This window comes from Camelus dromedarius, chromosome 11 (assembly GCF_036321535.1).
Source record: "Camelus dromedarius isolate mCamDro1 chromosome 11, mCamDro1.pat, whole genome shotgun sequence".
Classification (NCBI taxonomy): domain Eukaryota; kingdom Metazoa; phylum Chordata; class Mammalia; order Artiodactyla; family Camelidae; genus Camelus; species Camelus dromedarius.
In genome coordinates, this window is record NC_087446.1 from 29,843,626 (window position 1) to 29,870,177 (window position 26,552).

At 34.5% G+C, this 26,552-nt stretch overlaps 1 protein-coding gene across 3 annotated transcripts; it reads left to right on the forward strand.

Annotated features, from left to right (window-relative positions):
- MRPL42 (mitochondrial ribosomal protein L42) lies at window positions 1-24,997 on the forward strand. 3 transcript variants are annotated; one of them, XM_010989945.3, is made up of 6 exons: window positions 1-158; window positions 1,713-1,876; window positions 6,058-6,118; window positions 7,787-7,871; window positions 12,755-12,918; window positions 24,827-24,997. In XM_010989945.3, the coding sequence occupies exons 2-6, from the start codon at window positions 1,807-1,809 to the stop codon at window positions 24,870-24,872; spliced, it is 426 nt and encodes a 141-aa protein (XP_010988247.1). In that variant the 5' UTR covers window positions 1-158; window positions 1,713-1,806; the 3' UTR covers window positions 24,873-24,997. The 3 variants fall into 3 exon arrangements, with proteins under 3 accessions (XP_010988247.1, XP_031318887.1, XP_031318886.1); XM_031463027.2 differs by lacking the exon at window positions 1-158 and adding an exon at window positions 197-378; XM_031463026.2 differs by lacking the exon at window positions 1-158 and adding an exon at window positions 398-417.
- Window positions 24,998-26,552: the final 1,555 nt, after the last annotated feature.

The window sequence follows — 26,552 nt, forward strand, 5'->3', positions numbered from 1 at the left end:
ACCGTGGCTGGATCCCTGCCGTCCTGGGGACCCAGGACTCTTTCCGGCGGAGACTGCATTTCCCAGAGTGCCCCGCGGGCTGGGGAGGCGCGTGGAGGGGTGTCTCCTAGGACCCGGAATGAAGCATGATGGCGGGCTCGCGGTGAGCTACTGTGAAGGTAACCGCCGCCCTCTCCTCCCGTTTAGAAGTCCCTAGAAGCTGGGCAGGCCCAGAAAGTTCATCGGCAGGTGTCGTTTTCTCCGGCCTGTTGTTCGCGGCAGGATAAAGCCTCTGGCATCACCAGATTCGGTCCGTCCTGCAGAAGGTCCGGCGTGCGGCCGCCGGCTTCCTGTGTGGCTCCCCTCGTGTCTCGGCCAGTCACTCGGGGACTTCTCTAGGTCTAAGTCTTTTGATTTTGACCCTGGGTGCTCTTCCTGGTAGGCTGTTACTCAAACCTCGGTTCCTCCAAGGGTCTCCTCAGCTTTTGCTTCAGGGTTGAATTCCGGGCGAAGGGATTTACGCTCTGAATTTCTCTCTCTGGGATAAATAATTTGACCCCTGGGCCTCGGGTAGAGGGCACCTAATGTCCCCCAAAATGTTTTGTTCCTCGTTTTGTGGTCAGAAGACGTGGGTTTGCGTCTCCCCCATGCCACTTACTAAGCAGCGGTTTAGAGGGTGGTAAACCGTTTGACCTCACTGCTCCTCGGTTCTTAATGTTTCAAATGAAGATGCTTACTTCAGAGGATTGTGAAAGAGCACATAATGTATAGGAAAAACGGGTTGTAAACTGTAAAAAGCACACCGTAGGAACTCAGAGATGGCAGTGCTCATGTACTGTCAGGGCAAGGAACCAGCCTGCCTAGTTTAGCAAATAAGACTCATGAAATAGGATTTTATCGCTAATGCTGGAGAGGGGAGTGGGGAGTAGTCATCGAGGCCAGTTAGAAACAAGTGATGTATGTCATTTATTAACAACAGCCCTGGAGGTTGTGGTTGTTTTCCCCCATTTTACCGTGGAATGGAAGGAACTGAGGGTCGTTTAGTTAGTGACTTGCCCAAACTTTCCCAGTTTGTAAATAATTGACTACAAAGTTCTTGGAAGCAAATTATTTCAATTTTGTACTTTAGTTTCTTCATGAATCAAAATAAAGGTACCTCATGATTAATATGAGAGTAAAATGACATGGTAGTGAAAGCACCTTGGAAAATTAAGACTCATACAAGAGGGTGAAATTTTATTTAGGACTTTAGGGTGTTTATATTTGTTCCTCTAAATAAGTATTTAATAAGCTGAGGATAGGCGTTCTTGTTTAATATTTCATTTAATCAGAAATAGAATACCACTTTAAGAGATATAATAAGATCTTGTGGACAATACCTGAAGGTTGGACACAGACACATTAGCTTTATGAAGGAAAATGCCCTGTGTAGCATTTGTGAGTGACTGTTTCTGAGAGTAATTACACATTTGCTGAGCACTCACAAATGGAAAGCTCTACACGCGGTGCTGAAAAGTTTGCATTTAAGAAAAATAGTAATGGGCATAGTTCTGGGGTTTCTGATTTTATGTTTTGATGATGTTGCTTTTTGCCCTGTATTGTGCGGAAGTTGAAAGCTGTTTAAAATTTTGCATTAGGCGACTGTAGTTATAGGTACTGATCGATTTTGTAGTGTACAATGTATCACTTTATTTACCATAGGTAGCACTGATTTTTCTTTATCTCTTACGCAGGGATGAGAAAAGGTGCACCTAGAAGCAGATTTTAAGAGCAGTTTCTTATCAAGTCATCTTATTTCGTACCACCTGATAAGCATCTTGATTCACCATGGCATTAGCAGCAGTAAAACGGGCGATATCATACAGAACTGTCTTTAAACATCTATTTCCAATTCAAAGTAAGTGAGTTTTTTTTTTAATTGGAGTATAGTTGACTTACAATGTTGTGTTAGTTTCTAGTGTACAGCATAATGATTCGATTATAAGTATACATTTTTCATATTCTATTTCATTATAGGTTATTACAAGCTACTGAATATAGTTCTCTGTGCTATACAGTAGGACCCTGTTGTTTATCTGTTTTGTATAGAGTGGTTTGTATCTGCTAATCCCAAACTCCTAATTTATCCCTCCTCATCCCCCACCCTGAGTTTAATGTTTAAAAAGTTAAACTTATTCAGCAGGGGTGGGTATACTTCAGTAATAGAGTACGCGCAAGGTCCTGAGTTCAATCCCCAGTACCTCCGTTTGCATACATATATCAGTCAATCCATCAATCTCCTTCAGATGTTATAGAAATATGTGTTAATTGTAGAAAACTTAAGCCATTTGGTTATACTGTGTAGCAGGAGTGCTTGCAATAATGGAAAAGGCAGAGAAAGCCTAGAAGTCTATCAAAAGGGAGATGGATAAATTATGGTACATCTTTACTATGAGTATGATACAGCTGTTATGATCTTGTGCATTTGAAAGATGACCTACCATATGTGTGCGTATATGTATATATATAAATGCAGAGTAAAAGATGTGGACCAAATAGGTTATCTGTGTAGACCGTAAGTGGAATTTAGCTGAGGGCAAGTGAGGGATTGATAAAGAGGAACTTTTTCTGGTTTGAGTAACTTATATTTATTATGTTTTCACATAATTTAATTTTTAGTTCCTAAAAATCAGCAAATAAAGGACAAATTTACAATTCCATCTTAGAAAGATAATCATTGTTAATATTTGGGTGTATTCTCTTTGTGTTTTTTCTATGTACCTAGCCATTTTTTAAAAAATATAATTTCTTTCTTAAGAAATGTATATAGTCTAATATTTTCTTCAAAACATTGATCATACATGTTTGATAGTCAAAATATTGACCATATAAATAAGCAGACAATTAAAATCTTATTTCCCAATCAAATTTCACATTTCTTTTCCTGTCTGTGAACTGCATTCTCCCATTTCTAAAGCAGACAGGTTAGAAGGCTACAATAGGTTTGCTTCTTCATGTTTAGCTAGCTAGTCAACTGACTTTTACATACCACTGCCTGACCTCAGTCTCTTCCTTCATGTTTCCTATTTACTACCATTTGTAATTGAACATTTGTTTACTGAGTTAAGGGGGAAAGAGTTGGTTGAAAACTAGGGTAAAAAGTAGTATAATTAAGTAAACAGAGGAGGAGATTGGTGAGACTTGATATATTAGTGTATACTTTAGTATACACTGAAATCATAGTGAGAACAGAACAAAATGAGAGTCAGCTCTTGATTACCTAGGAGCATTTTCGTTGTTGAGATTTAGGAGAGAGATCTCTCTTGCTTAGCCTCCCCTTTGCCCTGATAGGAACTCAGCCCCAAGGCTGATGAGAAGTCAGACCTAATTAGTTTTTACCTAGTTCATGTCCTGAAACAGCAGTTTGTCCTAACTCAGGTTAATCTGAAAACCAGATTACTGCCCCTGGATAAGTTAAAATTGTCTATGTATACTTTACCAACTCAATTGTAAATTTGTCTAATTTATTTTAGTTTCCTTGGTGCCTCTCATACATGATGAGTGATAAATAAATGCTTATTGGATCTCAGTGGATTGGAGTTGTGAAAATAATTAGTGAAAAATTAATTTGGGTTACCCCAGAAAATTATTCTGTTATTACTCAGTCATTCTAATAATCAGTGACTACCTAACTTCTTGCATCCTTAAGCCCCTTGTTATACACAATTTCTACTATTACTATTGAAGGTAAAGTATTATTACTATTATTATTGATATTTTATATGAGAAGGAAGGACATTAAGATTAGAGGCAAAGCAAAACTGTAATTAGAAAGTTCAGTAAGCACAAATAAAACGGCCTCCCTATGTTCCAGAAGGAACATTTAAAACCTTCTGAAGCATACAGGCAACATGGGAATTTCACAGCTTTTAAGCTTATTAAGTCATTTGATCTTTACAACTTTGCATTTTACAGTAGCTTACCTATCACATGGTATTATTCTCTTTCTGAAGGTGAAGGAACTTGAGTTCTCTGCCCATCAGAAACTTACCCAGTGTTGCATATCTGGTAAATTAGAGCTATGATCAAAACTTGTGTCTCCCCAGTATACTTTCTGCTGTACTGCCTTTCTTGTAGTAATTTCAAATATTGAACATTTGGAAATGAAGTGGACTATCAGCTTTTGTAGATCATATCAAAATGCAATTAAACGTGTGTGTGTGTGTGTGTATATACACACATATATATAAACAAAACCTGTAAGATATGGAGAGCTAACTCATTAAAATTCTTTTTGGCACACTAAGTTGCTTTGGATTGATGATTCTAACTTTGGCATCACGCCTGATTATGCATTAAGTATACTTAACCATATCTAGAATTTTTCTCTTGGTTAAATGTCAGATGAGTTTTTCAAGTATTATACAGAAATTAACATTTTAGAGGTAGTTTGGCAATCTTTTTTTTAATGGTAACCTCTGTAGGGGATACAGTAATGAACAAGATGTGACTAAGGAACTTACTTAGACTTGTAGCTGAAACAGACATCTATGGAAATAATACCTGGAATATGAAGTAGAATGTGATGTATGTCATGAGGGTAGAAATTTTAGAGTTTCTTGTTGAACTAAAATACTGTTGTCTTGAGTTTTCCCTCCTGCCCAGTTAAGACCACTAAATTTCTGTCCTGTCTCTGCCACCCAGCCCTGTTTCTTTCAGCTAACATGTACATCACCTAGCTGGTTTATATTCAGAGAATATAGACTTAATATTAATCCATCCATAATTAAGAAGATCCTTAAAATGTCAAACAAGAAAATAAAATATGTGTAAATGCTTTTTATATTACTCTCTGATTTTTCTTAATACTCCTCTGTATTAACACAGATAATTGAAAATTAATAAATCTTCTGGAAGATGAGGTTATATTTCTAATTCTTTGTGTTATCTTCACATCAATCACATTTTAGGGTTGACATTTTGCTGAGTAATCTTTTATTAATAAAAGTGAATTTTGTTAAGGTACTTTTTGATGCATTGGAGTAAGGGTTTATATTTAGACTTCTAAGTATATGCAATCCTTGGAGAAAGGAGAGGTATACACAGAAGGAAAATAGATCTTTTTTTAGACATTTTGATACATATAAATAACTTAATGCAGGAAAAAAAGGGCCACAAAAATTGTATAGTAATGTCGTACGAAGTATTGGTTATGAGACATATAACATAGACAATTCTGTGATGGGCAGAGAGGGGAAAAAGGATTTCACAGAAGAGTAGCATTTGACTTTTGAAAGATAAGTGGCATTTGAACAGAGTAGGGATGGCGTTCCATACTGAGGAGCAAGAGGCTCAGATGGGAGATGCTGATCCTTGGCTTTAACCAAGATATATTCAGAATTTTTTTTAAAACTATACATGTTTTCTTTATATTTAAAAGAATACCATTTCTCTGAACAGAGGGGAACCTTTTAAAAAAGTAATCATGGCTCTTGAATTTGCAGGTATTCTAAAAAAGGAAAATATACTTTGAATTGTCAGCATTTTGATTAAGAAAAGTTAATTTTAAACAGTTTATTTTGTATTTCATCACTTAACACTCTCCCTTAATGAGTTATGCACTCCAATCACACTGAAGTTTTTAGAATACTCAAATACTTCATGTTCTTTCTTTCCCCTGTTCCTTGGTACTTTTTATTCCCTCTGCAAGGAACACTGTACTCATCCCCTGCCAACTCCAGCTCATTCCTTCATCTTTCAGAACACCTTAAGTGTTATCTCCACTGGAAAGGCATTCTTGAACTTGCACAATCCTGTTTTGTAATCAGTCCCTGTGCCCCTGTCACTCCCAATGCTTACCCCTCCTAACAAGGCTTATCTTTATATTGGAATTGTTTGTTTACTTGTCTGTCTGTCACTGGACTTGCACCCTTTTTGAGAGCAGGGGCTGGATCTTGTTGAATCCCTAGCCCCTACTATAGCCCTGTTTCGTAGTAAATATGGTAAATATTGGTTGAATGAGTGAAATTAACTTTACATTTATGTGAGAATATATGCTTAAATTAACTAAATCCATCTTACTATTTGGGGTTTTTGCAGATGGAGCCTTGTATTGTGTTTATCATAAATCTACATATTCTCTTCCAGATGACTATAATTGGTATGTATTGAAGTTCAATTGAAAAAAAAAAGTCTGTTTGCTCAATCTGAAATGGTTTAATTTTCTTGTTTTGGTATTTTCTGCTTTCTTTTCTGATGATTCTTTCTTTAATTTTGTTTTTAAAAATTATTTCAGTGAACTTATTTACCCAGTGTCTGGGCTTATAAATGTTTTAAATAAAAATCATTATCATTACGTTTCAGTGAATACTTCATTTGTTATAAGACAGACATGCTGTTAGAAATGCTATATTTACTTCCTGAAGCATTCTTTAGCTTTTTGGAAAAGTTAACTAGTTTTTATACTTTTCTCTTAGGATCATATCTGTTAGCTTAAGCATTTGTTTATCTTATCTTTTGTTGACATTGAGTAATCCTAAATTATAAGTATTTTATTCGGTCACAGTCTATTTAGTACTTATTCAATTCTAGCCATTATGCTAAGAACTAGGAACAACATATGAATGAGATGTTGTCCTTTATCTCTATAGCAGAGTCTTATGTGCAGAAATGATAACATATTTTCTTAAGCTACATTGTTTTTATTGTAAATTTTAATAAAAGTTTATTTTCTTCCCTCTTCTTACCAGTTTTAATTTGAGTTTTTGTTGTATATTCAGTAAGTACTAAGATAGTGATGGAATTAGACTAGGTAATAGCAACACTTTTTGAACCTGCAAAGATTGAGTCTCATTCGTGTTTTGCATTATGTAAAACCTCATCCTTCATTAGAAACCCTTTGATAGATTAAATGTTCATTGTAGCCATGTTATAGTGTTTCATCTCATACCTTATCCTGTTTTGCTAAAATATACCTTATTGCTTAATTGCTAGTCTGGTTCAAACAGGTTGATGTTGAAATCCTAAAAGTTTAAATTTATAGACATCTATACACATAAGTTTAATAAAAGCTGAAAATCATGCTCCTTAGAATGTGTATTGATCTAAGTACAACAGTATTTGTCAAGGTCTTTGAAAAACAGGCTTGGTTAGTTGGTACCTAAAAGAATGGGATCCAGCCAGAGCATTTCTGAAAATGCTTGGAGGAGTACTGCCCAAATTTTGTTCTTCTGAGGGCTATTAATGGTGGGAAGGGATACTATTCACTTATTCCCAAATTTATTTGACCACAGAACCCTTTTTAAGGGAGACCTCTTATAGTCATACTGTTCTGCCAAAGGTGCTTGGAGAAATGCTTATCTAGAAAAAGTGCTCAGCTACAATCTTTATGACTGGAAATTCAGGTGATCCTTTACCTGGAAGATTATGTATTTCGCTGATCTTCAACTTAAATAATTCAACCAAGTAATCTCTTTTCAGCTTTTTGGATGTATCTTTTAGATAAGGAAAAGAAGTTCTGTTAATAGATGAGTGAACATGAAGATCTCTTCCAAACATTTGGATAGAAGAAAAACAAAAATTTGAGGACTAATTTGGATGAAATAGTGAATAATGCATTAAGGGTTTGTTGTAGTAGTTAAGCTAACATATTTTGTGGCATAGTCTGAGTTTCTTCTATGATAACGGGTACCAGATTTACCAGTCTAGTGGCATGGCATTTATTCTTCAGGGATTCATGATTAATAAATTTCAGCTCTAATAATCATTCTGCTTTGAATACAGTATAACTATATTTGTAAACCATTCTTTTTTTTTTTTTTTTTTAAAGCAAAGTAGAGCTTGCTTTGACATCTGATGGCAAGACAATAGTATGCTATCACCCTTCTGTGGACATTCCATATGAACACACAAAAGTATGTATTAGAAAATCTCTTACAATTTTTAATTTGCTGTTAGAAATATTTGCACTTCTTTACAGTATCCAAAGAGAAGAGAATTGTTTGACTTTATTTAGTTTAGATCTTCTTTTGGCTTTTTTATTTTACTGTTTTGGTTTTTCTCTTACTTCTTTTCATTTTCTTTAAAGCCTTTTTTCAGTACATCAAGTGAACCATGTAAACACAATTATGGCATCAGTCTTCTGGTCTAAAATTTTGTAGATTTCTGACTAGGGGTCAAACACACTTAGTATAAATTGTTTAAAAATTGTCCCATACTATATATTGCAATCTAATAAACTATGAAAAACTTACATTTTAGAGTGCTGTTTCATAACTTTCGTATTGGTTCTGGTCATTGTTTTATTGTTTGGTGAATTTCTTCTATTTTAATTAGTTTTTCTAATGGGCCAACTTGGGCATAAATTTTAAGTAGCCTTGTTTAATTTTTTCTGCGTTTCTTCAAGAGCCAGACACTAAATAGATGAGGTTTTGTTTTTGTTTTTAATACATTTTATTTCACTTGACCCAAGTCTTTTTATTATTTTATATTTGAATTGCTTTCTTCTAGTTCTTTAAACCTTCTTCTATTATATTTGGTAATGTTTGATTTGCTTTTTGAGGAGAAGATAATTCATCACATGATGCATGTAGTGGTACCTATTTTTAAAAACCATTATTAGGGCCAGAGTACTGGTTGATTTGACAAAATAAATTAATGATGTTTTCCTGCTTTTACCATTTTGTCTGCCTGCTTTGTATTCTAGCTATATATAGGCAATAATCCAATACCTTTTTTGTTTCATTTCTTTGGGCAGTGTGTGGAAAATAGGCATAAGTCCTTGTCTTTTGGCCTGTAAACCCTCCAGCTCATACTGTAGGATGCATTCTTCCATTATCTTGTGTTATATTTCTGGTTACTTTTACCACTTACTATCATCATTAGAATCTCTCATAACCTTAACCTCTTCCAGAGTGTTGCCTTCACCTACTGGCTCCAACAGAAACCTGACTGTGGTGCCATTGCTTCCCCAGCACTCTTAAGTGGTTGTGGTTTTCTCTACTAAATCTTTTTACTGTTGAGCCTAGAGGTGGAATAGGTGTCCCTGCGGCTCCTCACTATCATATCCAGATCATCTTTTCTTCTCCGTAACATTTTCTACAATTTCTAGCTTTGCAGTTTGCATCTTTAAACTATACCATCTACTTATCTTTTTTTTGGTCTGTCACCTGTCATCCCACAGTTCACTTCTCCTTACCCTCCCCCCCACCTCCCCGAATGTCTTCACTCTTCCTTGAAGATTTTAGATCTACTGTTACACCCTCCAACACTGTTTCTATTCTAATTCTTTGTCCATGTAAATGATCTACCACCCCAGCCTCTCACTTCTTGATCTTTTCTATCTCAGTCCCCACTCCCATGTTTATACCCTAGAGATGTTTCAGTCACAAATAAATTCTCCTCCTTCCTCCCAATATAGATTTTTTAGAATTCCGCTAGCTTACGACCAACTCCTGCTTGTTTTCCACCTCCAAGAATTATTCATCCTCTTATTAAGACCTGCATCAATTGATGGAATTACTTTTTCAGTCCCTGTATAGCTCATACATTCTCCTTATCTAGCATAGATCCCATGGTCATCATTAAAATCACTCTCTTACATACCTGCCCATCTCTCTGCCTCCTCTTTTTTGTTGCACTCCCTTTGAGGAGTAGTGGTCTCCTCTCCCAAGCCTCAGTATTCCTCTCTCTAATCTAGAAGATCACTCCTGTCAGTTTACACGTAATCACTCCACTGCTGCCACACTGGTCTCCTGTTAAGTAGGTATGTTAGGAAGCTCCTGCTTCAGGGCCTTAGCAGTTACTGCTTCCTCTGCCTGGAATGCTTTCCCACCCAAAAATCCTCATAATTTATTCCCTTTCCTTTAGATCTTATTTGTTACCTAGAGAGGCCTTCCTTGGCAACTGCATTCAAAGTAGAACCCTTGCCCCTGGACTCCCTATTGCCCTTCTTTGCTTTACTTTTTTCAGTAGCATTTATCATTTCTGGCACACTGGATATTTTCTTGCTTTTCTGTCTGTCTTCCTCCATTAAAATGTAATGGAGAAAGGGACTCGTGTGTTTTGTTCCCCGCTGCATCTTCAGTGCCTGGAATAACACCCATACTTGGTAAATACATAATAAATATTGATTAAATGAATAAATTTAGTGCTGTCTCTTCATGCTTAATGCTAAGACATGTTTACATGGAGAAGCATGGAATTTTTTTGTTTCTCAAGTAATAAATTGTAGATTGGGCTTTATAAGAAACATTCCTGAAAACATGTTACTGTTAGAATATGTTCTTTTTGAATCCAGATTTATAAATTTCGTGAAGATAGTTCCTTAGCATTAAATGATTATATTCAAACATGACTTAAAATTTAGATTTGATTTTTTTCTTTTCTCAAGGAAACAGCTGCAACTCTAGTGGACCCTTTGATTTTCTAGGCCCTGGAAAGCATATTGCATACAAAGATCCTGGTCACATGTAGAAATACCTAGTGACACTGGCTTTAGGAAAGTTAAGATGATTTGCATCTTTGGTTTTCTGGTAATTCACATTTGAGTCTAGAGCCTGTTGATTATTTTCCATGGATCCAGGTAAAAAGATCCTTCTTTCTGCTTCTGGCAGATACATGTTTTATTAAAACTAAAATACTAAAAATGTTTCCCTAGAATTTAGGATTTCTAGTTTAGGGAAATAAAGATGTTAAACCAGGGGCCCCCAAAAAATGTATAATGACTTGGAAAAATTAAGATGTAAGTTCTAGGCAGTTCTTTTTAGTGGTTGGTTTAGTGGAAAATTTCAAAAGTCAGAATTTGAATATTCTTAAAAACGAGAAATTCAGGTTGACAGTTCTGAATGATTTTTAAAGTTGACGTTCAGTTTTATTTTAGCTTTTCCTTTTTACTGAAATATTCATGTACGTTTTCTTTGAAATTTGATCAAGGAGATCAAATACTACCTAAAAATCAACTCTGAGTCTGCAGAGGCTTTTGGTTTAGACTTCGAAGAATCCATTAATTCTAGTGTCTTCTATCTATGTGCCTAGAAAAGAAAATGGTTTTAATCATACAAAGCAGAAAGAATTTTTGATGTATTAGAATTGAGCCTGCTTGGGAATTGGAAGAGAGACAATAGACATTTGTTAACACTTGAAAATAACTTAACTTTTTAATAATAATTAAAACATTTGATCTTTAGCAACAGGTATGATAACCTGAAAGACAGAATCTTGTGTTTGCTCGTTTCCCTCAGGGTCTGATAGTAGCTTGCAAAAAGACACTTAAATATTAATATTTCACTTTACATATAAGAGATGATCTTATAAAATTAAATATCTAAGGAGCACTTTTTCTTTAAATAAGTTTTTATCACTTTTTTCCTGCTTGAGGCCTTAAAAAAATGTTAATAGCTACCTACCATTATTGAACTCTAGTATACAAGGGACAACTAAGCATGCTGTATATTATTATTTCAGTTAATCTTCATTAAACCTTTATTAGGTATTATTTCTCAGATTTTACAGAAAAGGAAAGTAAGAGCTTAAATAACTTGTCCAGGGTCACAGAGCTAGTAAGTAGCAGAGTTAGCGACCAAAGCCCAAGTTCTTAACCTCTTCATTATACTTTTTCCTTATTCTCTCCCACACTAAGGAAGTGGTTTCTTATTTCTGCTTATGTCAAACTGTTACCTCTGAATCTGACTTTGAAGGCCTTTTGTAATCTGGTCTCTAAAGATCCATTTTTTAAGATTACCTCTTTTATTGTGTATCCTTACCTACTTAAAATATTTGTTATTCCTTCTAGAATTCATTCTGCGCTCTGTAACAAAGCTCTGACTTGGCTCCTGTTCTACTTCTCAATAACATGTTTGTTACTTTGCATTTCTGTAATACTTAGTTGTGCTACCATCATTCACTTATATGTTGCCTTTTAAGGAAGTCTTCTTTTTTCATATACATAAGCTAAATAAATAAATATATGCTGTAACATTTAATACAGTGGTAGAATGTAGTAGTTGTCATTAAGAGTATGTGAAGTGTAAAGAAGACATCTATGTTTGAACTGTTTCCTTTCTGATTGTAAATTCATATTTTCATTGTATTGTAATACGTGTATATGATATTTGTAAAGCAAGGCTATGTTACAATCTTCTGTTACTTATGTTATCACTTAATATTTAAAATATAGGTAACTTGATTTTCCAAGGCACTGATTTTTTAAGGGCTTTAGTTAGCCATTGTTTCTGATTGGCGTATGCTATATCACTCATATATGTTGGGAGGAGATGAGATTTTTAGTAATTAATGTCTTTGGGGGTAAAAACTACTCGAATTACCATAAAGCATCATTTGATGACATTTTGGTCACTTAAATTGAAAACACCAAAAATTTTCCTGCTTCCTTTGAGTATAAGAAATGTCATTTTCAATGAAAGGTTTTTCATTATATCTCACTTTAGTGATATGCAAGATAGAGACTAAACTTTTAAGTTAAAAAATAATAATGAGCATAATTAATGGTTTTGAGAAACATAAACTAAAGTAATAAATATTTGATTATTGGGGAAAAATAACTTTTAAATAAGAACTTTACTATTGGAAAGGAAACTCTAAACTTGATATGGGAAGAAAAATATTTCTGATTCTTTAGGAAATAATGCAACTAAGTGAAATTCTGTTCTGATAACTTAATTACGCACCTGAGATACTGTGATGAATTACTGAGTGGTAATTATTTTATTGTAAAGTCAATCAAATGCTGGTTTACATTTCTAAGTTTTGATGTTTTTCATTGCTGATCATTTTGTAGCCTATCCCTCGGCCAGATCCTGTGCATAATAATGAAGAAACACATGATCAAGTGCTAAAAACTAGATTAGAAGAAAAAGGTGAACACTTTGAGCAAGGACCCATGATAGAACAACTTAGCAAAATGTTCTTTACTACTAAGCACCGCTGGTATCCTCATGGACAGTAAGTTCAATTTTCTTTACTTCAACTCCCACGAGACACACTAAGGGAATACATAACTTTACTTCTATTAACAAACTTCTGAGGTTGTTCTCTGCATGGAGGAATTAACACCCAGTATGATCACCTACTAAATTGCATTTTTAAATCTACATAAGCTGTAGCTAAAACAAAATAGTACTTCTTTTTCTCTTTGTTTTAGTGCAGAAGCTTTCAGTGAATTTTTGAAGAGTTCTTAAAAATTTTTCCATTCTTTGATATAGTCATTTTGTGTATTTTTTTATTCATCTTCCCAATAAATAGTTGATTTTGTCCTCGGCCCTCTATCCACTTATTTAACAGATTTTGAGTTATTGCAAAAGAAAAATTGGGGTACAGCAAATGATTGGGCAGTTTACATTATTCTTAGTTCCTTTAAAAAGTACAGTTGCCCCTCGGTATCCAAGCACTCACATTGATTCTTACCTCTTATCTGACTCTGACTTTAAATAGTTTCCTTCTTTTGATTCTTCTTTCTTTCATATACATCTTATTCCCTACCAAAACAGGGGTGGCTGTTTTTATTCCTTTCTGTTTGTTTGAGCAAACTTTGTTTTTATTCAGTAGCTAGCACTGGGCTGCCACCTATATAATAGGACATGCTTATGGAATGAATGAATATGCGGTCATTGAGCTGCTCTAATGCTGGGTGATCAAAAACACAGCCATTATTTGTAAGTGGTTTCTAGTTAAGGAGGGAAGATAGAGTAAATAAACAAAATCAAGTTATTGAGGTTTGAAGGATAGTTAGGAGTTAGCCATGGGGAATGGGGAAGAGGGTTCACATGCAGAGGACAGTGTGTCATAGAGCATGCTGGGGAAACTGCAAGTAGTTCAGCTTGGATGGGACCCAGAATATGAGGAAGGAGTGTAAGAAGGATCTTTTGAGGGATTTTGTGTTGTGCTGAGTAGTTTAAGTTTTATTTTCATTGCCAAGATTGGAGTCAGGGGGGACCTGTTATGAAATTGTTATCATAGTCCAGGTAAAATTTGTTGAAGATCTACGTGAAAGGACCAGCAATGGGAATAGAAAGGGGGTAAGTAAAAGAGAGGACTATGTTTAAGAACTTTAACAGCAGTAGTTCACCAGACTTGGCGCGGGTAGGGAGAGAGAGGAGATAACAGATCTCTCAGTTTCTGACAGAGGTGTTCCAGTGGATGGTGGTACCACTCATACAAGTGCGGTAACAGTTTTAAGAGTGATGAATCCATTGTTGGTTATGTTGAGTCTGAAGGCTCTGTGAAACATCAGTTCTGAAAGCAGGTACATGTATTGGCCTGGAGCTTGGTTTACTTTTTTAGCTTCTCTTTAGAAGATACTGCCTCCCTTACCTGTAGTTACAATAGAGATTCCTCAGGGCTCTGCCTTACACTCCGTGTCTTGCTGAAATTCATTCTGAGAGCTCTAATTACATTCATTATATAAATTACATGCATCCTGCTCCATTACACATTTTTTTTTATTTCCTCAGGCTTATTCCCGATGTCAATGTCCTAAGAATATTTCTAACCAGTTATCTGTCCAAAGTTTTAAATTCATTATAACAAAACACAGCTCTTCTTTCTTAAAAAAACCCGTCCCTTAATACCCTTGCTGTAATAAAAGTGATAGTTCTATATCAATTTCCCAAGGGAAAACTGATTTTTTTGACCACTGTAGTGTATTTTTCTTTCTTTTCCTTTCTTTTTAAAATGTAAAATAATGTTTATTTTTATCTATTTATTGAAGTATAGTTGATTCACAGGATTTACAATAGTATATTAGTTTCAGATATGTAACATAGTGATTTAATATTTTTATAACTTATATACTCCATTTTAAGCTATTAGAAAACAATGGCTATATTTCCCTGTGCTGTATAATATATCATTGTTGCTATTTATCTTATACATAGTAGTTTGTATTCCTTAATCCCATACCCCTATCTCAGCCCTCTCCCCTTTCTTCTTCCCGCTGGTAACCATTAGTTTGTTCTCAATGTCTGTGAGTCTCTGTTTTGTTACGTATATTTGTTTTATTTTTTAGATCTACGTATAAGTGATAACATAGAGTAATTTCACTGAGCATATTTCACTAAGCATAATTCTCTCTAGGTCCATCTACGTTGCTGCAAATGCCAGAATTTCATTCTTTTTTATGACTGAGTGATATTTCATTGTATATATTTATCACATCTTCTTTATCATCATGTTTTGGCCACCATAGTGTCTTTCAGTTCCTGCATCTAATTTATATCTTCTTTGAGTTTTCTTTCTAATTTCGTACCCACTTTGTTTATGCATGCTGTCAGGGTTTTTCCCTATCTTTGTAAGTAAGGGTATGTGAAAACAAATTAATAAGCCACTTCATAGCCCCATATCTAAGTCATTACTGTATTAGAGTAAGATTTCTCTCCATGATTCATAATATCCCTTACACTTATCTTTTATTCCTGTCCTATTATCCAGATATTTTAGTTCAAGCTGCACCTTGAAATTTTTCTGTAATGGCTTTCAGTATCTGTTTCTTTCCTGCATGTTTCATATTGCTGCAGTTTTTTGCCATCTTTTGTTCATACCAAATTGCTGAAGTTATGAAAATCCTGTATAGATTTGTAACTTGAAGCGGGCAAGACTGAAGGCAAGAAGACCATTAGAGAGAACCAAGCATGTTGTCTTCAAACATTTTTGTCTAGTACCCCATGTATGTTTAATCTTATCTACTTAGTTAATCTTACTACTGATAATTAGCTTTGACTGCTAATTAATTTAATCTCCTGGTATGTCTTGTCACATCAGGATTGCTAGGCACTTTCAATTGTAAGCAAACTTTAATTTAGATGCAATTGATTAACCCAATATCTCTCCCAATAAGGAGTTCAGCAGAAGAACTCCAGATGCTTGCTTATACCTATAAAGAAAAATTTTACCTGTATGCATTGTCCTTGTAATGCATCATCTTTCAGAATTTTTAATAAGCTAATAATTTGTGATGACTAATTATTCAACAAGTATTTATTTGGTATCTATATATTTTGAATTAATATAAGCCATTTTCAACTGTTGGTTTCTAGATGTCAGAGAGCACTTCTTAAACATCAAATAGTATACCCATGGTAACTATAAGTTTGTTCTCTACGTTTGTGAGTCTGTTTATGTTTTGTTTGTAAGTTCATTTGTGTCCTTTTTTTAGGTTCTACATATAAGAGATATCATATGTTATTTTTCTTTCTGTTTCTGGCTTACTTCACTTAGTATGATGATCTCCAGGTCCATCCATGGTTGCTGCAAATGGCATTATTTTATTATTTTTTATGGCTGAGTAGTTTTCCATTGTATGTACATGACACATCTTCTTTATCCATTCACCTGTCGGTTGACATTTAGGTTGTTTCCATGTCTTGGCTGTTGTAAATAGTGCTGCTGTGAACATTGGAGTGCATGCGACTTTTTGAGTTATAGTCTTCTCCGGATATATGCCCAGGAGTGGGATTGCTGGATCATATGTTGTCTGTTTTTACTTTTTTAAGGAACCTCTATACTGTCCTCCATAGTGGCTGCACCAATTTATATTCCCACCAACAGTGTAGGAGGGTTCCTTTTTCTCCACACCCTCTCCAGCATTTATCATTTGTAGACTTTTTAATGATGGACATTCTGACTGGTGTGAGGTGATACCTCATTGTACTTTTGATTTGCATTTCTCTAATAATTAGCGATGTTGAGCATCTTTTCATGTGCTTGTTGGCCATCTGGATGTCTTCTTTGGAGAACTGTCTATTTAGGTCTTCTGACCGTTTTTTGATCGGGTTACTTGTTTTGTAGACATTAAGGTGTATGAGCTGTTTGTATATTTTGGAAATTAGTCCCTTATCGGTTGCATCATTTGCAAATATTTTCTCCTATTCTGTAGGTTGTCTTTTCGTTTTGTTGATGGAATTCTTAGCTGTGCAAAAGCTTTAAGTTTAAGTAGGTCCCATTTTTTATTTTTGCTTTTATTTCCTTTACTCTATGAGCTGGTTCAAAAAAAATACTGCTGCGATTTTTGTCAAAGAGTGTTCTGCCTGTGTTTTCCTCTGGGAGTTTTATAGTATCCGGTCTTAATTTAGATCTTTAATCCATTTTGAGTTTATTTTTGTATATGGTGTTAGAGAATGTTCTAATTTCATTCTTGTACGTGTGGCTGTCCAGTTTTCCCAGCACTACTTTTAAAGAGACTGTCTTCTCCATTGTATATTCTTGCCTCCTTTGTCAATTATTGTAGTCAGTAGATAGGGCTTTTTGGTTTATCTGTTTCTTCTTGAGGGAACATTGGTAGTTTGTATCTTTCAACATATTTGCCCATTTTATCTAAATTGTTTAAATTTATTTGTTCACAATATTCCCTTATTATCCGTTTAGTATTTTAATAATCTATAGTTATAGCACCTTTCTCATTCCTGATTATATTATTTTGTTGATCTTTTTGAGAACCAGCATTTGATTTAATTGATTCTATTGTTTTTGTTTTTGTTTTTGTTTTTTACTGATTTTTGCTCTGTGTTATTTCCTTCTGTCTGCTTACTCTGGGTTTAATTTGTTCTTTTTTCTAGTTTCTTAAGGCTTATTGTTTAGAAGTCTGTCTTTTTAAATTTAAGCATTTTATGCTATAAACTGCCCTTTCAGCACTGCTTTAGCTGCATCTCACAAGTGTTGATATGTTTTTTTTTAATTTTCATTCAGTTCAGAAAATTCTCTGGTTTCCCTGTGATTTCTTCTTAGACCCATGAGCTATTTAGTGATGAGTTAATGTCCAAATATTTTGAAATTTTCCAGTATCTTTCTGTTACTGGTTCCTCATTTAATTCTGTTGTGATCACAAAACATACTTTGTATGATTTCAGTCTTTAATTGAGATTTGTTTTATGGCCCACATTATGGCCTGTCTTGGTGAATGTTTGTATATTTGAAAAGAAAATGTATATTGTGCCATGGTTGAGGGTAGTGTTCTAAAACTATTAATTAGGTCCGCTTGGCTGGTAGTGTTGTTCAAGTTTTCTATATCCTTAATATTTTTCTATTTATTTAACCAATTACTATGAGAGGAATGTTGAAATCTACAACTTTAATTATGTATTTTTCTATTTCTCCTCCCAATTCTGTTTTGTCTTAATATATTTTGAAGCTCTGATATGAGGTGTGTATACACTTATTATTATATCCTCTTGGTGAATTGACACCTTATCTTTATGAAGTGTTCTTTTCTATTACCATGGATATTTCTTATTCTGAAATCTAATTTATCTAGTATTAATATAGCTTATCCAGCCTTCTTTTGATTAACATTTGCATGATATATTTGTTTCTGTTTTTTTACTTTTAACCTATCTGTGTCTTTATATTTAAGGCAGTGTTTTTATGAGTAGAATATGGTTGGATTTTGCTTTTTTATCCAGTCTAACTTTTCATTTTCATATCAAGCCACTTTAAATGCTTTTTCCTTTGATTTTCATTGCTTTCACTCTTTCTTTGCCATTTGCTCCCAACTCACTTTCTTTGTGAAATTTAGTTTGATTATAGTCACTTTGAATAGCTACTCCCCCTGTTAGCACAACTACATATAACTATAGTTTATTAGATATCTATTAATGTTATATTTGTAGGTCCATTTTTAAATTTTCTGCTGTGGATTATTCTCTGTCAGGAATGCAGCTTCTGTTTTGCAGTTTTCCAGAAGACCTCTAATACAGTATTCTTCATACAATATATGGGTGCTGAATTACTATCTGATGCAATATGATCTTACCTAATTATCTTCACAGTTTCTTTAAGTACAGTCTGTTTACAATGTGGTGTCAGTTTCTGGTGTACAGCACAATGTTTCAGTCATACATATATACATATATATATGTATTCCTGTTCATATTCTTTTCCATTACAGGTTACTACAAGACATTGAATATAGTTCCCTGTGCTATACAGTATAAATTTGTTGTTTATTTTAGACATAGTAGTTAGGGTCTGTAAATCTCAAACTCCCAATTTACTTCTTCCTGCCCCCTTTCTCCCCTGGTAACCGTAAGTTTATTTTCTATGCCTCAGTCTGTTTCTCTTCACAGCTTTTTGAAGGTGTTCAATTTTTCTATGAAACCATACTTTATGGTAGTCTTTGGGATTGTCCACTGGTAAATTACCCAGTGATTCTTGGAACTTTTATTCTCATAGTTCAGCTATCAAGTTATGTCAGTTCATATAATTTCCATTTTATCTAGGTGGGTCACAGGTAGATTAAGATGTTCCTTAATCAGATTCTGAATCAAGGTCAGCAAAGGCTTTATGATCCCAGGATATTGCCCCACCTCATTCAGTCCTGAACCTACCTGCATTTAATTATTGGCCTCCCCTAAAGTGGGTGGACTGGGAGTATAGGTAGTATGACTATACAGAATTGATGCTAAAATAGTCCAATGGGCAATAAACACTAGTGATGAGATTATAAGTCTGGGGTCCAAGGTTAAAATTGTTACCACTAAATTTATGAATTGGATACTGCTGTTTCCTAATCCTGGTGACCCTATTCACTTTAGGATGGCAATTCAAAGAGTCTTAGATTTGGACTTTATACTGAGACTGGACACTAGAACTATTCGAATTTTTAGTGTGGGAAATGGATGAGGGAAACTCAGGACTTGAGTTTGGGATTAAATTGAACTTTTAGTTCCCTACCCTCTACCTTTGCCTGAATGACTATTTTTATATTCATTTGTGCAGAAGTTGATTTCAAAAAATAGCATATGTAACCATAAGGCACTTTCTACTTTCTGTTGATGGTATTACAGGTGATGAAAACAAACTAGCTTAGCTGCTGTATTATACTTACCTGAAGTAATGGGGCTTTGAGCACATTCTTTGAAAGGTACTCCTTATGTAAATGAATTTTTTTTTTGTATTCCCTATGGCAGTTTCCATTAGATGGATCCTCTGTAAATAGTTATTGAGGATATGATTGATTCTGAGTTGCTTTGCACTCCTCCGCAGCCCCTGAGGTATCTCCTGTTGGCCTTTAGTGTTGCCATTACTCAGGAAACAGGGTGTGTCAGTGCCCTCAGTGGTCAGCATCTGTGTATGAGCTCTTCTTTCTTCAGTCTTCTGCCGTAGGCATGAAAAAAAATTAAAAAGTCAATGGAGCATTCCTTCAATTCTAATTCTTTTCAGAACACATCATTTTAGCAAGGTTACAGAATTCCTTATAGTTGTGTTTGAGTTTTCTGTTACTTGTCTCATTAACTCAACCTTAATAAGTTTGTTGAAACTCTTTTTATGTATCAGGATTTCCATACTATCTTGGTTTCTGTTATCAATTCCTTTTTGTCTCTCTTATCTCTAAATTTTGGCTTGCCCCAAGGATAAGTCCGTGGTTCTCTCCTCTTTTCCTGTCCCATTCCCTAAGACAGTCTCAATACCATCTACATTCTTTAAATGTAGATGTAGGCTTTAAATACCATCTATATTCTGATGGCTCCCAAATCTATCTCTTCCTCTCCCTTGATCTTTATAGCTGTATATCCAGCTGCATATTCGACATGTCTGATGGATATCCCTAACTTAATATGTCTCTAACTGAGCTTCTGATGCTCCCCGACAAACCAGCTTCTTCTACAGCCTTCCCTGTCTCAGTTAATACCAGAAACTTGCTGCTTGGGCCAGAAACCTTGGTGCCATTTTTGACTCTTCTCTTTGTCTTTCATCCAGTATCAGGTCTGCCAGCAAATCCAGTTGGTTCTATGTCCACAGTGTATCCAGATTTGACCATTTATCACCATTCCCTCTCCTATCTTCCTGGTCCACAACACCATCTTTTGCCTGGTTTATTGAAATAGCTTCCTAACGGGTCTCCCTACTTCTGCCTTTGCTTCCCTGTAGCCTGTTAGCACACAGCCAGAGTAAAAAGCATGTTAAAAATTCTGTTAGTTCTTAAAATTTTTCTGTTGAAAGTGCTCCAGCTTTCCATCCCATTCAGAAAAGGTATAGGCCTTAACTGTCATCTACAAGAACCTATGTGATCTGACCCCCCCATTACCTTTCTACTCTCATTTCCTACTACTGTTCCCTTCCTTGTTCACTCTATTCCAACCACATGGCCTCTTTCCTGTTCCTTGAACATGCCCTTCCTTCCATCTCAGAGCCGTTATACTTGCTATTTACTCTGCATGGAATGCTCTTGCTGCTGATATCAGCAAAAACAGCTCTGTTATGTCCCTTAAGTTTTTACTCACTGAAGCCTTCCCTGGCCAACTTGTTGATCTTGTTTTTCTATATAATGCACTGGAATGTAAGCTTCATGAGGGTTGGGATTTTGTCATGTTTTGTGTACTATAGAATCTTTAGCACCTAGAAATAGTGCCTGGCACATAGTGGATGCTTCACACATTTATAAATGAATGAATGAATGAATGAATGATTTTGATTTTCATACTATCTCCTAAAAAAGAAAATAATTAGCTAACATAGCTCCATGAACTGTAAAGTTATGTTGAAAGAAAGAAGGATGGAAGTATTGAAAGAAGTCTGGATAGAAAGTAAGAAGGATCTGAAAAGTAATTCTAAATTTCTGAAATATAAAGCATCCTATAAATGTACCACTTTATTTAAAAAATTAATATTTTTCCATGGAGACATCAAAACTTAGCTACCACCATCAGTAGGAAACATTTGAACGTGTAGCTGCCTTGTGAACCAGGAGGTGAATTCTATTCTGAACTAAGAACTGTGGAAAATATTTCAGGTATCACTGAATCGTTGTGTAATTTAAGAACAATACCAATACATTTCGGTTTGCCAGGAACAGTCTTAGTTTAACTCTGTTAATTATTAATAGAGTGGGTTTTTATTCTTTAAAGGATCCAAGTTTGGATGATAAGTTATAAGGGCATCCTAAAGTTCAAGTGCTTGATTGCTTCTGGCTAGTGATTGTAGCATGTATTGACATTCATGCATGATAAGAAATCTGTAAATGCTACTTGACATTGATTATCTTTTAGAATTTGACTTTGTTAGGTTTAGGGCTATCAGGATCTCAGGCATTTTGAGTCAGCCTTGAGTAATGAAAATGTCGAGCAATGTAAGCTGAATCATGTTTTTATAGGATAGTTGTTAGATTTTTAGGGCCACAGATTTCACTGAGAATCCAATAAAACCTATGAAGCCACCTCCCAGAAAAACGCATGTTCAGAATTTTTATAAATAATTTTAGGAATTTTTTGACTTCTCAAAGCCCTGTTCTGGTGACTGACTAACTGCTTTGCAAGAACACCTTTGAAAGATACTACTGATGCAGGAAAACGGATGTGGGACGTGAGCAGGGCCGAGTCCCAGGTCTCGGTTGAGTTCCTAGGACGAGCCTGCCAAGTGTGGGTCCTTGGCTTCGTGCAGGAAAGAATTCAAGTGCGAGCCACCGTTGAGTAAAGGTAGATTTATTTAGAGAGATACATACTGCATAGGGTGTAAGGCAAGAGAAAGGCAAGGAAAGAGGTGTGGGAATTGGGTGCTCAGGTGAAAGCAGAAGTAGGTACACACTCCATAGACAGTCTGGCCGCCTCCAAAGGGGAGAGAGCACAAAGGGCCACTAGGCGTGGTGTTGTCACTTTTTATGGTCTCAGTAGCTTCACGTGCCTGTAGGTGGGATCAATCCAGCTGCCCTGGGGAAGGGGCTGATATTACCAGGAACTGGGCCTCTGCCCATTCTTTGGCCTTTTGTAGTTAGCCCTGGGGCTGTCATGGTGCCTGTGGGTATGTTATTTGATCACACTGTTACAGTGAGCATATAATGAAGCTCAAGTTCTACTTAGAAGTTGAAGCTCTTAATCCTCAAGGCCAACTAGGAGGTGAATCTTCTACCATTTTGGTGTTAAATTGCTGTCATTACTTGAGTGATTATACCCTGCCCTCTTCCCTCCTGTCTCAGTACTGCATTACTAAAACCTTGATTTTCCAGCCTGTACCTGGAACCCTTAAAAAAAAAAAAGTAATTTTCTCTATGCCAGTATAAGTACATGTAAAAATGTTTATGTAAGTGATATTATGCTATATGTATTATTCTACAACTTAGTGTTCTATGTTAGTATATATAGATGTACTTTATTTTTTTAACTGAATTTCTGTATTTTGCAGATTTTCAAAAAATCAGTATCAGAAAAAAAAAAGGGTATAGGAAAGTTGCCTATATGAAATCTTAAGCAAAAACTACTTCAGGTATCTTAATCACCACAACTAAAGAGCATAAGATACATGTCTTATTTATGATATAGAAATCTTTATATTGAATTTCTCCACCAGCAAAAAAGTTTAAAAGAAGTTAACTCAGACCAACTTGCCAAAGTCTGGCCTTATGGAAATTTTTTAGAAGAATTTATCACCAAAAACACATGTACTCTGTAGAAATTTTCCTAAATCAGTAAATAAAATAAGGAAATGTTGAGAAGAAAAATTCTCCATGGTGAAATCAGTTAATCATTGCTGACAATACATTTTATTTCTGTCTTATATCTATACCTAAGTTTTGTTAGTTTCCTCATTTTTACATGTTTTTTTTAATTTTATAAAAATATTTTATTGCAATAGAAAATTAACCATGTAACATGTCATCTGATCCTGTAATTCGAAATTCAAATTTTAACAGACTTTTGATAATTGCTTCTCTAGTAAATTGCTTAGTCATATTATCTAGAAAACATTCCCAGACACTAATTTTTAGCAACCTAGTGTAAAAGTCTTAGGTGATATATCTAAGGAAGATTTTTTTCCAAGCATTTCAAGCATTGTTTCTCTACTGATAAGTATTAAACCTCACCACAACCTCTTTCTACTTGGCTTGTGTGATGATGGTGACAAAACATTCTGAGGGCTTTCTCTTTTGAGCAACTTTAACCAACTGGAAGTTCAAACCATAAGTGGGTGTGCTCCCCTTTTACATGGTTTTAATCATACTGCATATACAAATTTATATCCTGTATCATCCCCTTCCTCCTTAATGTTTAATATTAAATATGTATATTTTAATACTGAAATGCTTACTAATTTAACTATTTACTTATTGTTTTCGGTTAAATATCCAGAAGAGAAATTACTAGATCAAAAATTATGACTATTAAAAAATTTTTTTATAAATAATACTGTTTTTTATAAGTATTTTACTGATCAGTACTGTAACTAGTGGCTGTGTTATTATTTTACCATACCTGTACTTAGATTGTACATTATGATTTTTAAAATATTTGTGACAATGAGTATATGTATGTTCATGTGTAACTGAAAAATTGTGTTCTACTGGAATTTGACACAACATTGTAAAATGACTAATTCAATAAAAAATGTGAAAAAAATTTGTGATTGCAAAAATAATTAAAAGGTTAGTTCTCACTGTTTTAGTTTGCATTTCTTCCATTTTTTGACATTGCACATTTTTCCATATACATATTACTAGTATTTTATTGTATGTTAAAACATGATTTTGCAGCTCAAGAGGCCTCCATTTAGAGCTGAACATCCCCTTTTAAATAAAACTTTAGTAGAGCATATTCAGCATGTTAACAATGTACTGTTTATTATAAACACGATCATTAGTTCTAAATGAAGAAACAGTTATCTAGGTACCATATTGAAATTATGTCAAAATCTGAAAAAAGACTTTCCAAATGCTTAACTAATAGAAAACAATCTTCACAGCAGGGAAATATGGCTTATTATTAAATATCTAGCTGAGATGTATCTATGTATATATGATACATATATATTAGATTTTACTGATTTTATTGATTGCCAGTAAACAGCAAGCTAATAGAAATTTGATGTTTCTATCAGGAACAGTTAACTTTTATTAAAATAATCTTATCTTAAATATTTTCTTCTTTTCAAGGTATCATAGACGTCGTAGAAAACTGGATCCTCCAAAAGACAGATGATACTGAGATTTTTGGGAATTAAAGAGAAGTGTTACCCTGTATCTCATTTGTCGTTTGAGAAAATGCAATTGGGTATATCCATTAATATGTTACATAGTAAAATAATAATAAAATGCCTTCATGTATTAGAATGTTTATTTCTTTATATATATTAAGTAATTCTGGATTTGACATTCTTATCTACAGTAGCCTATTTCATCTTATTTTCTTTTGAGTTACTTGTCTAGTATCATTAAATATTTTTACATTATCAGCTTAATATTGTTAGTAGTATAAATATGATTAATAAAAATGTACATGGTACTCCTGAAGGAGATTTTTAAATTGCCTTTGAAAAGAAGCTCATGAGGTCCATACAGAAAATAGATGTTATAATGTTTCCTTTTTTGTGGCTCTAGGAAATAATTAAACTAGTTATATTTAAATGTGTCTACTATCTGCTAGGTCCTTTGTATTCGTTATTATTAAATTCTCACAACAATCCTTTGAAGAAAGAGCATCATCCCCATTTTACAGGTAAGGCTGAGTGGCTTGAACGCTTCCCTACCTACCAAGTGGGAGAGCCGGGATCCAAACTGCCAGGCTCCAAAGCTTTCTTACAGTGTGTCAGTAACTATGACAAGGGGTGTTTTCTTTCACCCAAGAATGTGCTTTCCTAGAGAAATATTATAAACTTCATTTTGAGTTTTTTTTCTGGCTCTCTTAAAAATTATGGTAGCTTCAGAACACATGCAACTCTGTGATTAAAATGTTAATATTACGAAACTAGTGTTACAGGAATGCTAATAGTCTGTTCTGTTGATTATCACTTCCAGCTTATATATGATCCTTAATAGCATTGCTGCCCTGTGATTTCTTTTAGGAGGTGAGGAATCTTTTAAGGTAGAAAGGTACTTTATTCAAACTTGTAAAATATTTGTGATATTTTAAAATTTGAAATGAAAAATGATTTCACATTCAAAGTCTTGCTTAGTCTAGTTCTTTTAATAAAGGAACTGTAGCTGAAGGTTTAAGTGTTCAGTAAAATGTAAGGAATAGAATAGGAAAGAGTAAAGGAAATAATTAACAATGACCACTCTCTATTACCTAAAGGAAATGTTTTCAAGTGGTTTATACCTTTTTCATTAATATATTATTAATTTGGGGGGAAAGAACAAAGAAAATACAAGTTGATAAAACTTGATAATCAGAAATATTTACCAGCTATGGTGACATATCTTTGAAAATGGTTAGTTTTTTTATGTTGATTTACATGCAAATTTTTACGAAGATGGAGATATGCCGTGTTACAAAGTAGGAACAATAAAAACTCAATTTATTAAATAAGAAATTTTCTTTTAAGTACAAGGATCTACTAAATAGAGATTGTTCACTACTAAATAGAGATTGTTCAGTCGTAAGATGCCCATACCACACATTCACATGTCAGTGCTTTGGAGAATTAACTTAGTTTTTATTGTATTGGAAATATATACATTGTAGTTAACACTGTAGTTCCTGGAAGTTTAGTTTTCATGAGTTGGCTGTTATTTAATTTTGCTAAATAAGTATGTATTTCATCACCTCTATCACCTCCCCTCTGCTTCTGCCATTCCCCACCCCACAGGAGTAACCTATTATCCACCATCACTAACATTTTATGAAATGTTTTATTTTCTAGAAATCTTAAAAGTATATAAG

Excerpts from the sequence above, each read along its gene's own strand:
- MRPL42 (XM_010989945.3), top strand. The coding sequence starts at position 1,807 with ATGGCATTAGCAGCAGTAAAACGGGCGATATCATACAGAACTGTCTTT. Across the intron at positions 1,877-6,057 it reads ACATCTATTTCCAATTCAAA|ATGGAGCCTTGTATTGTGTT; the intron begins GTAAGTGAGTTT and ends GGGTTTTTGCAG. Across the intron at positions 7,872-12,754 it reads TTCCATATGAACACACAAAA|CCTATCCCTCGGCCAGATCC; the intron begins GTATGTATTAGA and ends ATCATTTTGTAG.